The sequence below is a fragment of the Littorina saxatilis genome, linkage group LG2 (assembly GCF_037325665.1).
Source record: "Littorina saxatilis isolate snail1 linkage group LG2, US_GU_Lsax_2.0, whole genome shotgun sequence".
NCBI classification, from domain to species: Eukaryota; Metazoa; Mollusca; class Gastropoda; order Littorinimorpha; family Littorinidae; genus Littorina; species Littorina saxatilis.
This window is the reverse complement of record NC_090246.1, coordinates 54,030,981-54,046,668: the sequence shown is the minus strand read 5'-3', so window position 1 is coordinate 54,046,668 and position 15,688 is coordinate 54,030,981. Positions and strand designations below refer to the sequence as shown.

Below are 15,688 nucleotides of genomic sequence, written 5' to 3'. Positions count from 1 at the left end.
ATGAATTGTTTTATGCCCACTGAATGTATCAAACAATGCAAAAACTAAAACAGGTTTTAAAAACGCATATAATTTATTACCACACACAAAACAACTTTCTCACTAATGCGGTGCAATGGCTGTCGTCTTGGGTTCATTTTAAAACACGAATAATATTCAATAATTTCAAACTTTCATTATGTACACTGGTATATGTGGCGACTTTTGACTGTAAAAAGCAGGGACCCCCGAATGATACAAGCGCTACCATCTTACCGAGAATGCCTAAAACGATTTACATACGTCACAGTTACCTGGCTAGGGTGGCGTAAGTTATGCAACATTCTCACTCGTTTATCATCGGCACATAAGGCTGATTTTGTAATAAACAAAACTATAGAACATGGCAGGAAAACAAGACACACCTTGCAAGCTATAAAAACAGGTTTAAGTCGATGAATTTGAGGATGCCACCTGTGCTGCCAACTTCGAGGATACATACGTATGCAAACTCTGCAAGGATATTTCAAACATGGGATGTACGTTTGTAGACTTGCATGTGGTTTTTTTTTTTTTTTTTTTTTTTGTTTTTTTGTTCTTACACCTGTTCCCTTGTCCCGTTGTGCTCTCACGCCGCCCCGTCCCTGCACTCACTGCTCCAACCACATCTGAATTTCGTTCCGCTGCCAGACTTGTCGATTTTACAGACGCTCCAGGGGAGGATGTCGGGTCGCTGCGGTAGGCTACCCTCGGAAGATGACACTGCACTTCTGCTGAGTCACTTCGACGGTGTTCAGTAGTAGGTCTGTCCCGAGCTAACGGACGCAGCCCACTACCTACTATGCCCCCTACAAACGACATTGACTTAAGTCGCGGAGCCAGACTGAGTGAGCGTCCACTCCAGAGAGCAGACCGCCACCACGTCCCTCCGTCGACCCCCCAGAACGTCACACGTTGAAGACTGACAGCAGAACTACTATTCAGGGAAGGATCGAACAGGAACACTGAGACCAAGGTCACCATGAGAGCTCCGGGCATGAAGGGCCACAAGAGCAAGGACAATTTATATTTTGGATGATTAATGAGATGAGGATGATTATGATCATGCTTTGGATTTCCAAATTGGTTTTTGAGACGCATGTGGGTTTTGAAGTTTTATGTGTGAGTGCATTTCAACACATTATTAACTTTGTAAACACTAAAAACGAAAGGCTTCTGTTAATTCATAGATCCGACTTTCTTTGTCAAAAAATTCACCTGCGTTCTTTTGAATGATAAATACGTTACCCATATGGTTTACAAGAAATTGATTCAGAAGCTGAGTAATTTATGCCTGAGAATGAATAAAAAGCTTGTTGCATGGAGCATGACTTGACGCCATTTTCTTTCATTCCATGCAATAAAAAACCCGTTATTTTCACAATTGAAAGAAACATTCCAAGTAAAAAGAAAATGCTTCTTTATGCTTTACTAAACTCTGAGAATCAGACATTGCACAACTTGTCTATTCTGTCATTACGTGTTGTAGTGCTGTAGACCAGACATGCGACATTTAGACTTTAACTGGATGAATGCTTCTCCCTAAAACACATATCACCTGTCTCCTTTCTTGTTGGCTAAATCACATCATCAACATCGTCAGCGGCATCCTCATCCTCATCTGTTGTATCTCCTTCTCCTTCAGCAAACTCTGCATCGATGTCTTCGTCCATTTCTTGCTGTGCTTGTGGTGTGACTGGGTTACAACATGTACCTTCACATCCTCCGCAGACGCAATAGCTGGTACAGGTCAGGCCTTCGGCTGCACAGCTGCATTTCACTGTTGTACACGGCGTTTCAGCTTTGCAGCCACAGCTGATAACATCCATCAGGGCAGGAGGAGCAACAGGGCTTGTGTCCAGGACTGGCATCACAACTTCCTCGCCTTCCTTTGCATCTCTGTTCGGAATGTTCCATCCGAAATTGGTGATCTCTACTGCTGGTGGGTGAGGACAGTCTGCTGCTTTCCAAAGTAGAACCTGTAGCTGTGCTCGTTGTCCATGGAGGTGAGCATTGCGCTCTGCAGGAGGCAGTGTCTTCGGCGCTGGGGGCGTTTTGCGTTTTCTGTAGATGTCATATCTGGCGACGTTCACAGATGCCGACTTCTTCTGATTGTAGAGAGCCAGGAAGAAAGCCCTCACTGCCTCTTGTATCTGCAAGTCAGTGGCTCCCTCCTCTCCGATGAAGTGAAGCAGGTCACCAGGTACCACACTCATGGCCTTGAGCGCAGATACCTTACCTTTCCATACAGGGTAAGAGGTAGTGTCACAACCTGAGAGAGCGTGTACGGCCAGGATGGAACGACACTGGTCACCCAGCTTATGTACTGTTGAATTGATATCCAGAACAGTTCCATTCCATTTCTCCATCTGCAGGCGGCAAGTAATGCCAGCCTTCCAGCACCAGAAGACTAAGAGCACAAACACATCAGTGTCATCACAGAGAATACGGATGGTTGCAGCACCTCGTCTGGCTGCATCTAACATGTACGAGATGAGAGAGACGTCAGCTTCATCATGAGTGACGATACTGTCTGCTCTGCTGACCATCTCAATGTGATCTCCAATGCTGTGAGTGCACAGGAGCTCTCCCAGCATTTTTTGTTTGCTTTGTTCTTCATGACTTTGTCTCGGCTAGGTAGAGGAGTTGTCAGTGAGAGATGATACTTTGTAGAGGTCTCTGCAGCTCTCCTCTGTCTCTCGTGGTCTTTGGCAGATATTTGATTGTACTGGTCAAAGATGACGTAAGTTTCAGTGATGTGCTGATGAAGCCGGCGTCCCATACTGGCTGCGAGGTCAGCACGTGGTAGATGAGCTGCGAGGCATCAACAAGTATGACATCTGGTGCTGGAGGATTGGGGTCAAGGATTCCAAGGCGCTGAACAAACACAGACTTGTTGCCTTTTCTGAGGAAACCATACTCATCAATGATGGAAGCAGGGACTGGACCAAGCTCATAGTTGAAGAGAGTGGATAGCTCGATATGTCTTTTGCTCCCCACCACGAGCAGGCGAGCGAATATAGCCTGCAGGTCACGTACGGTCTTTCCATTGACCTTCACGCCTTTCGGCATGAACTTCATTGTCACCACCTTCTTTGAAATCACTTAGGTACTGATGAAGAGAACTTCGTGCTCATGTCTCTGCCAATATCCAGTGCATCTTGCACATTCACCTTTTCATCTGCTATCTGGCCGTTTATGATATGGTTGAGGGTGGTCATCTCTGTGGTGAGTGGGTTGGAGTTTTCGTTCAACACTCTCAGAATATTGGCTCGGTCATCAGCGTCCAACTCTCGCCGTCGTTTGCCCTCTTCTTTGTGTGTGTTGTGTTTCTGTGTCTCATCTAGTCCTTCTGCATCATTGTACATCTCATCCATTGACTTGGAGAGAAGTGAGCAGATGCCAAAGGATTGGATCCATACGGCGACCTGCTCAGGGTTGGTAGAAATGCCTTTCATGCCACCTGCTCCCTTCCCTTGCTCGATGCATGTCTGCTCCCCGAACATATCTGCACTCACAGCAGCTGCACCATCTGAGTGGCGGCACACATGGCTCCCGACGAGGAGGTCATCTTTGGCAGTATCAGGAATGTGGATACTACTTTCATATATTAATTGATAATCATTCTGCAGTTCATAAATGAGTTACCGTTATTTCAATTATTGCCCACTTGGAGCTGAAATACAGCCACTGCCGGTTTAAACCAGAAATGGTTGCCATCTTGAATTTGGAAATATCAAAAATGGATTCTGAATCATCAATTAACCACAAAACCACTCCAAGATTGTCCAAATCGGCCAAGGGGCTGCTGAGATATTGACTTTTCAAGAATTATGCTAATTCATGCTAATTAGGCTAATTATGCAAATTGGGAAATATCAAAAATGGATTTTGAATCATCAATTAACCACAAAACCACTCCAAGATTGTCCAAATCGGCCAAGGGGCTGCTGAGATATTGACTTTTCAAGAATTATGCTAATTTATGCTAATTAGGCTAATTATGCAAATTGCTCAACATATGCAAGTTAGCATCCGGCAGTTTCTGACTCCTGGGGACCCATACAGTACATTTCTGCAAAAACCTCTTGGTGTACTCAACATTTCCGGGTTCACAAGAGGGATCAATAAGGCTGGCAAGATGCTCCAATTTCGCTCAAGATAAGGGATGGGTGTTTACTACATACTGTACCCTGTGCAGGAGAAGTTTCTCGCGAGAAATAGCGGTATTGGATCACTTGGTAAAAACAATGTCAACAGGATGTGTTTCAGTTCAAAATATCTAACCTCTACGTGTCTTTCTCTGTGACACAAAAGCGTTCGTGTGTGTGCCTTGCAAGAATGGAACCTGGAAACTAACCACACATAAACATCCCTTTGCGTGATAGTTTAAAAAGACATGCTTATATCTTAAATGTAACTTAATGATAATGCCTCCAGACCTGCCTTGCATTACTGGCATTGCAGTGCAAGTGTCTGAGCAGATATCACAAACTTGTACACAATGAATAGTGTCATCAATGTAATTTCCTCAAATACCCCCAGGTCGACCTGTTCAACTTAAATCTTCATCCTGTTTTTTGGCATGTCTCTCCAGAGACTGCAGTACGTCACAAACGTGTGAAATAAACGGTACACATGACTGTATCGTAGCATCATGTCATTATGCAGCGGAATGATATGTCTGTATTGCGTGCGGAGTTTCTCAAACAATTACAACAAATCATTTTTCTTCTGCTATCCTTGATCCGAATGTGGGGTGTGGGCGTTTGCAAATACTATACCCTATACACAACATTTGACCCAAAGTATAAGGGGTGGGCGTTTACTCGATACTGGGCGTCTACAAGGTAGGTTACGGAACACCTGTGGTTTTTATTTGAAAAAGGTCCATGACAGTTTTAATTGAGAGAAACCCACACACTGACATCATCAAGCTTGACGGGATAAACCTAAGCAGTCCACAAAATGGGTAACCGTCCGAATTGAACTTTTGGAGACTATAACCATTTGCATTCCGATTCAATATTCAGACACACACTGAACCTCACGGCTTCAATGGACGGCAGTAACACAACCGAAACAATCTCGGTAGTGATCTACAACCAGCATAGAGTGGAGGGTCTTGAGGTGGTCGGACTGGACGCCAGCAACACTCTGAGGGCAGTCATCAACGTCTCGGTCACTCTACAGGCCACGGTCACTGGCGGCTCCAACCTCAAGGCGCTGTGGCGAATTGGACAAGATGTGATCTCCAAGGTGAGACAAAGCTTCAAGGACATTTGTTCTTTTTATCTTGACTTCAGTTGCTTTCCTTTTGCCGATCTTCTTTTATTCTATGGTACTAGCAGTCAAGCCCGGCTTCGCCCGGGTGTTTTTGACCTCTCCTCTCTCACAAACCTCTAGAATCTTATTCCAATGTGGATAAAAAAAAAATTTAAGTGTGAGTTCATACATTTGGATTTATAGGCAAGGCAAGTTTCTATTTCGTTCAACGTGTTCTCCGTGATTGGTGTACCCCTTCTCACACCCACTTTAGTTGCGGTCTGATCAAACCACGCATACGTCATGAGTGAGGGCGTCATACTGTATTGAACAGGGGAGAGAAGTCTGTAAATTCACGTGATCTCTCCCTGAGGCGATCGTTTCGTAAACAGTGTCTGGAAAATTCGAGAGACAGACTGTATTATGTGCGATGATTGGAAAGGGGGGGTGTTGGGAGTGTGTGTGTGTGTGGGGGGCAGCCCTTGAGAATGACACGGTATACTGGTTTGATAATAGTTACCTCCCTTCCATGGGTGACAAAGCATGACTTACCTCTCTTGCACTATATAGCCTGTATTCATTAATGGGGAGGGTCATTATCCGAGGAAGGAAACAATGTCTCGAGAAACTAAAACCCAGGTGCATATCTGTGGGTTCAGGGCAGTGTGCATGCACACTTTATTGTTCCTACCTTTTGCCATCTCTGAGGTATGGCGACCACAGACACACAAACACACACACTTACATCCATTCTTATATAGCCCGGCTTCGCGAGTTACCTCCATTCCGTGAATAACAAAGAAAGAGTTACCTCCCTTTAATTCTAGAACCTTCCTAAAAATTCTAGCTCATTGCTAAATTAGTTACTACCACCATCATTTTACCGTTTGTTGTTAAAGAAATAACTTTCACATGAGTTATCTCCCTTCCTTGGGAACATTCTAGATACGTGAGTAGTGAGGACCAGCGGTGTGTTTCTGATCTCCCAATCAGACATGCCTGCATAATCAGAGTTGCCTCCTTACTATGTATAACCAAGTAAGAGTTACCTCCCTTCGCTTCTAGACATTTCAGGAACTGTCTGGTCATTGTTCATTCTTAATTTCTTCCCGTCATAGGAGCAATAGAGCGTTTTTAATGTCACTGGCATGATGTGCTTGCTACATGTGAACGCTAGGCATGCACCGAACTGGTCTTGCACTATACTGACAGGCTGTTGTTGAAGGGGAGGTTCATAATCTGGGGAAGGAAACAATGAATTAAGAAACAAACACCCAGGTGCACATCTGCGGCTCCAAGGGAGTGTGCATGCACTGTATCTTGTTCCTGCCTCTTGCCATCTCGGAGCTTTGGCGATCACAGACAGACACAGACAGACACACACACAGACAGACAGACACTCTCTTTTATTTATATGTATAGATTAGTTCTATTCGGCTGCATTCCTTTCAGCCGATCTCATTTTATTCCACGGTAGTCTGCTGAAAGAGATGTTTTTTCCACACGACAGCTGACTAACTGTAGCTGTAAACAGTCTGGTATTCTCATCAAAATCAAACAAGGTGTCTCTGTTTGTGATTCGATTCTGGAAAATCAAGTGTTATGTTTGTCACAGCACGATGTAAGATAAGGTCATACAATAGTAGATATATCCTTTCAATGCATGCAGTTTAATTGTTTTTGTTTTTTGCAAGATGTTTTTTTTCTCAGCGCATTATAAACGTTAGTCCCGTCTGTTCTTGCAGACGTACCCACCTGACGTCTTGAATGTAACCTACGAGAAGACGTGGACCTCGCCAGCCACGTACCCAGTCGAGGTGATCGTGTCCAACGAGCAGAACACAATGTCCAGCTCCTTCAACCTGACTCTCGGTACAACTTGCGATTTTTTGGTCGTATTGGATTACATCGATGAGAAGGGACATCAACGCTCAAAATTCATGTGCAACGAGATTATTAAAAAAAGTTGTTTTTGGAACCAATATTCCGGCACCTGAGAAAATAACGAGCATTAAAACAATTAGCGACTTTTATCCTCTCATTCACATGAATGAGCACTTTTCCCTTTGTTTTTATTGATAGCGGTGTTTTTTCTTCTCAAATTAACGCTCTGCCTCATTTGAATAGGATTCTCGCAGTTTTATCACAAAACATGTCTTCCTATGTCATAAAAAATGCAGTAGATTCGACAAGTGCTCATTCCTGAGAGTTACAAAACTATTTATCAAATCAAGCCTGAAAGACATTCTTTTTTGTCGTGAAAAGCCTCAAAACTTACACAAAATCCTCGTTTGTACATTTAGTCAAGCCTTGACTAATAAAATGCTTTAACATAGACGGGGAATCAGTACGAGGGTGTTGGTGGTTGTGTGTGTGTGGATGTGTGTGTGTGTGTGTGTGTGTGTGTGTGTGTGTGTGTGTGTGTAGAGCGATTCCGAGAAAACTACTGAGCCAATTTAATGAAACTTTACATGAGAGTTCCTGGGTATAATATCCCCAGATGTGTTTTTTATTTGTTGGATAAATGTCTTTGATGACGTCAAATCCGGCTTTTTGTGAAAGTTGAGGCAGCACTGTCACACTCTCTTTTTTTCAATGAAATTGATTGACATTTTGGTCAAGCAATCTTCGACGAAGTCCGGACTATGGGATTGCATTTCAGCTTAGAAGCTTAACAATAAATTAATGAATTTGGTCATTAAATATCTGCAAGTTCTAATTAAAATTAAATGTTAGTAATCGATCCTAAATCGACTTTATCTGATGCTTTATTATTTCCTGATTCCAAATACATGTACATATGCTATATTGTGATTAATAACAAGCTCAGGAAATTACAAATCCGAACATTCTATTTAAAATTGAAAGTTCAGAAATCGATTTAAAAATAATTTCATCTTATTCTTTATCGTTTCCTGATAGCGAAAACATTATAGATAATGTGTTTGGATTAAAAACAAGCTCAAAAAGTGTGGGTTTTTTTTTAAAGAAGACAAAAGCGCGCTTAATTGTGAAGAGCTTTATTCTGCTTCGCTATACTGGTTTGCCACTTCAAGCGATATGCGACCAGCCCATACACTACTGCGTTACACTGTCTTGTCACTTTCAGCACCCTTTTTTCGTGACAGTGGCACAAGGTGTCTTGGCTCAAGAAGGTCTCGGAAAAATGGAGTGCGTTCATTTCATTCTGTGAGTTCGACGGGTTGACTAAATGTAGTATTTTCGCTTAACGCGACTTGTTTGTACTCTGTTTTTTGTTACATTTAGTCAAGTTTTGACTAAATGTTTTAACGTAGAGGGGGGAATCGAGACGAGGGTCGTGGTGTATGTGCGTGCGTGTGTGTGTCTGTCTGTGTGTGTGTGTAGAGCGATTCAGACTAAACTACTGGACCGATCTTTATGAAATTTGACATGAGAGTTCCTGGGTATGAAATCCCCGAACTTTTTTTTCATTTTTTTGATAAATGTCTTTGATGACGTCATATCCGGCTTTTCGTGAAAGTTGAGGCGGCACTGTCACGCCCTCATTTTTTTAACCAAATTGATTGAAATTTTGGTCAAGTAATCTTCGATGAAGCCCGGACTTCGGTATTGCATTTCAGCTTGGTGGCTTAAAAATTAATTAATGACTTTGGTCATTAAAAATCTGAAAATTGTAAAAAAAAATAAAAATTTATAAAACGATCCACATTTACGTTCATCTTATTCTCCATCATTTTCTGATTCCAAAAACATATAAATATGTTATATTTGGATTAAAAACAAGCTCTGAAAATTAAATATATAAAAATTATTATCAAAATTAAATTGTCGAAATCAATTTAAAAACACTTTCAGCTTATTCCTTGTCGGTTCCTGATTCCAAAAACATATAGATATGATATGTTTGGATTAAAAACACGCTCAGAAAGTTAAAACAAAGAGAGGTACAGAAAAGCGTGCTATCCTTCTTAGCGCAACTACTACCCCGCTCTTCTTGTCAATTTCACTGCCTTTGCCATGAGCGGTGGACTGACGATGCTACGAGTATACGGTCTTGCTGAAAAATGGCATTGCGTTCAGTTTCATTCTGTGAGTTCGACAGCTACTTGACTAAATGTTATATTTTCGCCTTACGCGACTTGTTAAGTCTACTTTAAATACTTATCGGAAGACGGTCTACTGAATATTTTGTCTATAACCTAACGTTCCATCAATTTACCTTTCTTGTGTTTTGATTCGAGTTTATCTTTTCCCCAATGTGTTCTGCATCGTAGTACAATGTCAGGCGTTCTACAACTTCTCCCTACCCTACGGGGAGATGACCACCCAGCTTGTTACCCCGGGTACAACTCGCGATTTTCTGGTAGTCTGGGATTACAGTGATGATACCATATGTACCATGGAGGTGACGGGACTCTTGGACGAAACCACGGATTTCAATCCGACGAACTTGACTCAAGCATCGACTGTATCTAAAGGAAGCGCTACTTTCACTCTGGATGGGAACAGTCTTTCCATTGGACGGTGAGTGTTTGTGTATGTATTAAGGTTAAATTACTGCCAAAACTTAGAATTGACACTGGATGAATTGTTTTATGCCCACTGTTTTATGTATCAAACAATTCAAAAATGGAAGCAGGTTTTTAAAACGCAGTGCAGCATATATTTCCACACACACAAAACCTCTATAACTAATGAGGTGCAGTTGCTGTCGCCTGGGGTTAATTTTAATACACGAATAATGTTTAATCTTTTAAAACTGTCTGTATATAAACTGGTATGTGGCGAATTTTGACAGTAAATAACTTGGACATCCGAATGATTCAAGCACTACAATCTTACCGAGAGTGCCTATAAACAATTTACTTGCGTTACTGTCGCCTGGCTACGGTGGCGTAAGTTATGCAACATTCTCACTCGTGTATCATCGTCACTTAAGGCTGATTTTGTTATAAACAAAACTGTAAATCATGGAAGGAAAACAAGGCACACATTGCAAGCTACAAAAACAAGTTCAAGTCGATGAATATGGGGATGTTAGCTGTGTCGCCAACTTCGAGGATACATACATAAGCAAGCTCTACAAGGATATTGTAAACATAGTATGTTTGTTTACTGACTTGCATTTGGGTTTCGAAGTTGCATGAGTGAGTGCATTTCAACAGATGTTTGTACACACTTAAAACGAAATGCTTCTGTTAAATCTCTTTGTCAAAAAAATCAGTTGCGTTCTTTTGAATGCTAGCTAAAAACGTTTCCCATATGGTTTACAAGAAATTGATTCAGAAGCTGAGTAATTTATGCCTGAGAATGAATAAAAAGCTTGTTGCATGGAGCATGACTTGACGCCATTTTCTTTTATTCCATGCAATAAAAAAACGTTATTTTCACAATTGAAGGAAACACTCCAAAGAAAAAAAGATGCTTCTTTATGCTTTACTAAACTCTGAGAATCAGACATTGCACAACTTGTCTATTCTGTCATTACGTGTTGTAGTGCTGTAGACCAGACATGCGACATTTAGACTTTAACTGCATGAATGCTTCTCCCTAAAACACATATCACCTGTCTCCTTTCTTGAGATTGAAGAATGGAGAAGTTGCCCGAATGTCAACAGTGCGTTTAGTGCATCTTAATTTAACAAGCTTTGTTTCTTAAATGCATAGACCATCCCAGTGACGCACCGACATAAACAAAATGTCTTATTTTAAAGACGTCAAGGTACCCTTCTGGATTCACAGACAAGGAAACCCACGTTGTCAAATGTAGAAGAACAGAGCGTCAAACGTCTGGCAACAGAGATGGAGTGTTTCATACACTTAGTGTGTGACACCAAGACTCCAAGTGCTTCTCAGACCTATTACAATACTTCTCACTGCATATATACTAACTTAATAGCTAAGCAAAAACGTTATATAAAGAAGGTTAAATACCTTGTCGTTGGATTCAACACCATAATATACAGTTTTTTCTTCCCAAATGTAAACATTGTCAGGCACGCAACGTTCAAATTCAGGATGAAAATTCTGACAAACACAAGTGATTACCGTAAACTACATTGTAAACGACAACTCTCTTATATGCTCCAATTTCGTTCAAGAGTAGAGGATGGGTGTTTACTAGGTACTGTACCCTGTGCAGGAGAAGTTTCTCGTGAGAAATAGCGGTATTTAATCACTAGGTATAACAAATGTCAACAGGATGTGTTTCAGTTCAAAATATCTAACCTCTACGTGTCTTTCTCTGTAACACAAAAGCGTTCGTGTGTGTGCCTTGCAAGGATGGAACCTGGAAACTAACCACACATAAACATCCCTTTGCGTGATAGTTTAAAAAGACATGCTTATATCTTAAATGTAACTTAATGATAATGCCTCCAGACCTGCCTTGCATTACTGGCATTGCAGTGCAAGTGTCTGAGCAGATATCACAAACTTGTACACAATGAATAGTGTCATCAATGTAATTTCCTCAAATACCCCCAGGTCGACCTTTTCAACTTAAAATCTCCATCCTGTTTTGGCTTGGCGTTCCAGAGACTGTAGTGACAAACGTATACAATAAACGGTCACACCGTATCGTAGCATCTTGTTTTTGTGTATCGGATTGATATGTCCGTATTGGCTATTGCGTGCGGAGTTTCACAATCAATTAGGACAAATCATTTCTCTCCTGCCATCCTTGATCCAAATGTGGGGAGTGGACGTTTGCAAATACCATACCCTATACACAACATTTGACCCAAAGTATAAGGGGTGGGCGTTTACTCGATACTGGGCGTCTACAAGGTAGGTTACGGAACACCTGTGGTTTTTATTTGAAAAAGGTCCATGACAGTTTTAATTGAGAGAAACCCACACACTGACATCATCAAGCTTGACGGGATAAACCTAAGCAGTCCACAAAATGGGTAACCGTCCGAATTGAACTTTTGGAGACTATAACCATTAGCATTCTGATTCAATATTCAGACACACACTGAACCTCACGGCTTCAATGGACGGCGGTAACACAAACGAAACGATCTCGCTAGTGATCTACAACCAGCATAGAGTGGAGGGTCTTGAGGTGGTCGGACTTGACGCCTACAACAATCTGAGGGCAGTCATCAAAGTCTCGGTCACTCTACAGGCCACGGTCACTGGCGGCTCCAACCTCAAGGCGCTGTGGCGAATTGGACAAGATGTGATCTCCCAGGTGAGACAAAGCTTCAAGGACATTTGTTCTTTTTATCTTGACTTCAGTTGCTTTCCTTTTGCCGATCTTCTTTTATTCTATGGTACTAGTTCTCTTTGGTTGCATTCCTTTCAGCCGATCTCATTTTATTCCACGGTAGTCTGCTGAAAGAGATGTTTTTCCACACGACAGCTGACTAACTGTAGCTGTAAACAGTCTGGTATTCTCATCAAAATCAAACAAGGTGTCTCTGTTTGTGATTCGGTTCTGGAAAATCAAGTGTTATGTTCTTCACAGCACGATGTAAGATAAGGTCATACAATAGTAGATATATCCTTTCAATGCATGCAGTTTAATTGTGTGTTTTTTGTTGCAAGATGTTGCTCAATCATGCTTTTTTTTCTCAGCGCATTATAAACGTTAGTCCCGTCTGTTCTTGCAGACGTACCCACCTGACGTCTTGAATGTAACCTACGAGAAGACGTGGACCTCGCCAGCCACGTACCCAGTCGAGGTGATCGTGTCCAACGAGCAGAACACAATGTCCAGCTCCTTCAACCTGACTCTCGGTACAACTTGCGATTATTTGGTCGTATTAAATTACATTGATGAGAAGGGACATCAACGCTCAAAATTCATGTGCAACGAGATTATTAAAAAAAGTGGTTTTCGGAACCAATCTCCTGGCACTTGAGAAAATAACGAGCATTAAAACCCTTTCGCTGCCAATCAAAACTTACTTATGTGCATTCCTGATTGCCAGGGAATTTCGGAGTTCGGGGTGTAATAATTCACACAAAAATCTAGCTCCAAACTGGCAGTAGGTAGGTAAGTAAAACCTATGTTATTTTTAAATAAAATTGAACCAAGAATCTGTTTTTAGTGTCTAAACATGGAAATAATAATTAGTTTGGCTTATAATGATGTTTAAATATGAACTTTTGAAAAATCAGGCCGGTGCATCTTCCGGTGCCTGTGGATCAAACACAGGTGGCTGTTTTGCTTGCTCCAAGAAAGGATCATAATCACTGTCATCTACCTGTTTCCAACGAATCGTCCGAAAGAAGATCTTCCCCTGTCAGTATCCATAATCATTTGCACCGCCTGTAGCGTCAGTCCGTCTTTGTTTTTCCCTACTAGGGCCCGGTCGACTGTCACCGTTAGCCATTTTGACGAGTCGAGCTTTCTCTCCCCTTTCCTGCCCGCCAAGGCCGAAAATAGCCTTCAGACGTAAAACCGCGTCACCATTTATGTTTATTCATGAGAATGAGGTATCCTACCAAGCATTGGCTGCTATTTGTGTGTCAGCAGTGACGTAGCATTTCTGGAAAATTCCTGAACGGAGAAGACGGGTTTACCTGTCCTAAGGCGCTGCGGCTGCACAAGCGCATGACGGGTATACCCGTCATAGGGCAGTCAAGGGGTTAAAACAATTAGCGACTTTTATCCTCTCATTCTCATGAATGAGCACTTTTCCATATGTTTTTATTGATAGCGAGGTTTTTTCTTCTTAAAATAACGCTCTGCATCATTTGATTAGGATTCTCGCAGTTTTATCACAAAACATGTCTTCCTATGTCATAAAAAAGCGATAGATGCGACAATTGCTCATTACCGAGAGTTAGAAAACAATTCATCAAATCAAGCCTGAAAGACATTCCTTTTTGTCGTGAAAAGCCTCAAAACTTACACAAAATCCTCGTTTGTACATTTAGTCAAGCCTTGACTAAATGTTTTAACATAGACGGGGAATCAGTACGAGCCGGGTGTTGGTGGATGTGTGTGTGTATGTGTGTGTGTGTGGTGTGTCTGTGTGTGTGTAGAGCAATTCCGAGAAAACTACTGAGCCAATTTAATGAAACTTTACATGAGAGTTCCTGGGTATAATATCCCCAGATGTGTTTTTTATTTGTTGGATACATGTCTTTGATGACGTCAAATCCGGCTTTTTGTGAAAATTGAGGCAGCACTGCCACACCCTCTTTTTTTCAATGAAATTAATTGACATTTTGGTCAAGCAATCTTCGACGAAGTCCGGACTATTCGATTGCATTTCAGCTTAGAAGCTTAACAATAAATTGATGAATTTGGTCATTAAATATCTGAAAGTTCTAATTAAAATTAAATGTTAGTAATTGATATTCTAAATCGACTTTATCTGATGCTTTATTATTTCCTGATTCCAAATACATGTACATATGCTATATTGTGATTAATAACAAGCTCAGGAAATTACAAATCCGAACATTCTATTTAAAATTGAAAGTTCAGAAATCGATTTAAAAATAATTTCATCTTATTCTTTATCGTTTCCTGATAGCGAAAACATATATATAATGTGTTTGGATTAAAAACAAGCTCAAAAAGTGGTGTCTTTTTTTTTTAAAGAAGACAAAAGTGCGCTTAATTGTGAAGAGCTTTATTCTGCTTCGCTATACTGGTTTGCCACTTCAAGGGATTTGTGAGCAGCCCATACGCTACTGCGTTATACTGTCTTGTCACTTTCCGCACACCTGTTTTCGTGAAAGTGGCACGAGGTGTCTTGGCTCAAGGCCTCGGGGAGATGGAATGCGTTCATTTCATTCTGTGAGTTCGACGGGTTGACTAAATGTAGTATTTTTGCGTAACGCGACTTGTTTGTACTCTGTTTTTATATTTAGTCAAGTTTTGACTAAATATTTTAACATCGAGGGGGAATCGAAACGAGGGTCGTGGTGTATGTGCGTGTGTGTGTCTGTCTGTCTGTGTGTGTGTCTGTGTGTGTGTCTGTGTGTGTGTGTAGAGCGATTCAGACTAAACTACTGGACCGATCTTTATGAAATTTGACATGAGAGTTCCTGGGTATGAAATCCCCGAACGTTTTTTTCATTTTTTTGATAAATGTCTTTGATGACGTCATATCCGGCTTTTCGTGAAAGTTGAGGCGGCACTGTCACGCCCTCATTTTTCAACCAAATTGGTTGAAATTTTGGTCAAGTAATCTTCGACGAAGCCCGGACTTCGGTATTGCATTTCAGTGTGGTGGCTTAAAAATTAATTAATGACTTTGGTCATTAAAAATCTGAAAATTGTAAAAAAAAAAAAAAAAAATTTATAAAACGATCCAAATGTACGTTTATCTTATTCTCCATCATTTGCTGATTCCAAAAACATATAAATATGTTATATTTGGATTAAAATCAAGCTCTGAAAATTAAATATATAAAAATTATTATGATTTTTTTTTTCGAAATCAATTTAAAAACA

At 41.1% G+C, this 15,688-nt stretch overlaps 1 protein-coding gene across 1 annotated transcript in view; it reads left to right on the top strand.

Moving 5' to 3' along the window:
- Window positions 1-15,688, top strand: part of LOC138953449 (polycystin-1-like) — a 67,840-nt gene that overhangs the window by 18,159 nt on the left and 33,993 nt on the right. Inside the window, exons 6-10 of the mRNA XM_070325269.1 lie at window positions 5,052-5,277; window positions 7,029-7,155; window positions 9,540-9,789; window positions 12,238-12,463; window positions 12,885-13,011. Coding sequence (XP_070181370.1) covers window positions 5,052-5,277; window positions 7,029-7,155; window positions 9,540-9,789; window positions 12,238-12,463; window positions 12,885-13,011 — 956 coding nt within the window. The remainder of the gene's footprint in view (window positions 1-5,051; window positions 5,278-7,028; window positions 7,156-9,539; window positions 9,790-12,237; window positions 12,464-12,884; window positions 13,012-15,688) is intronic.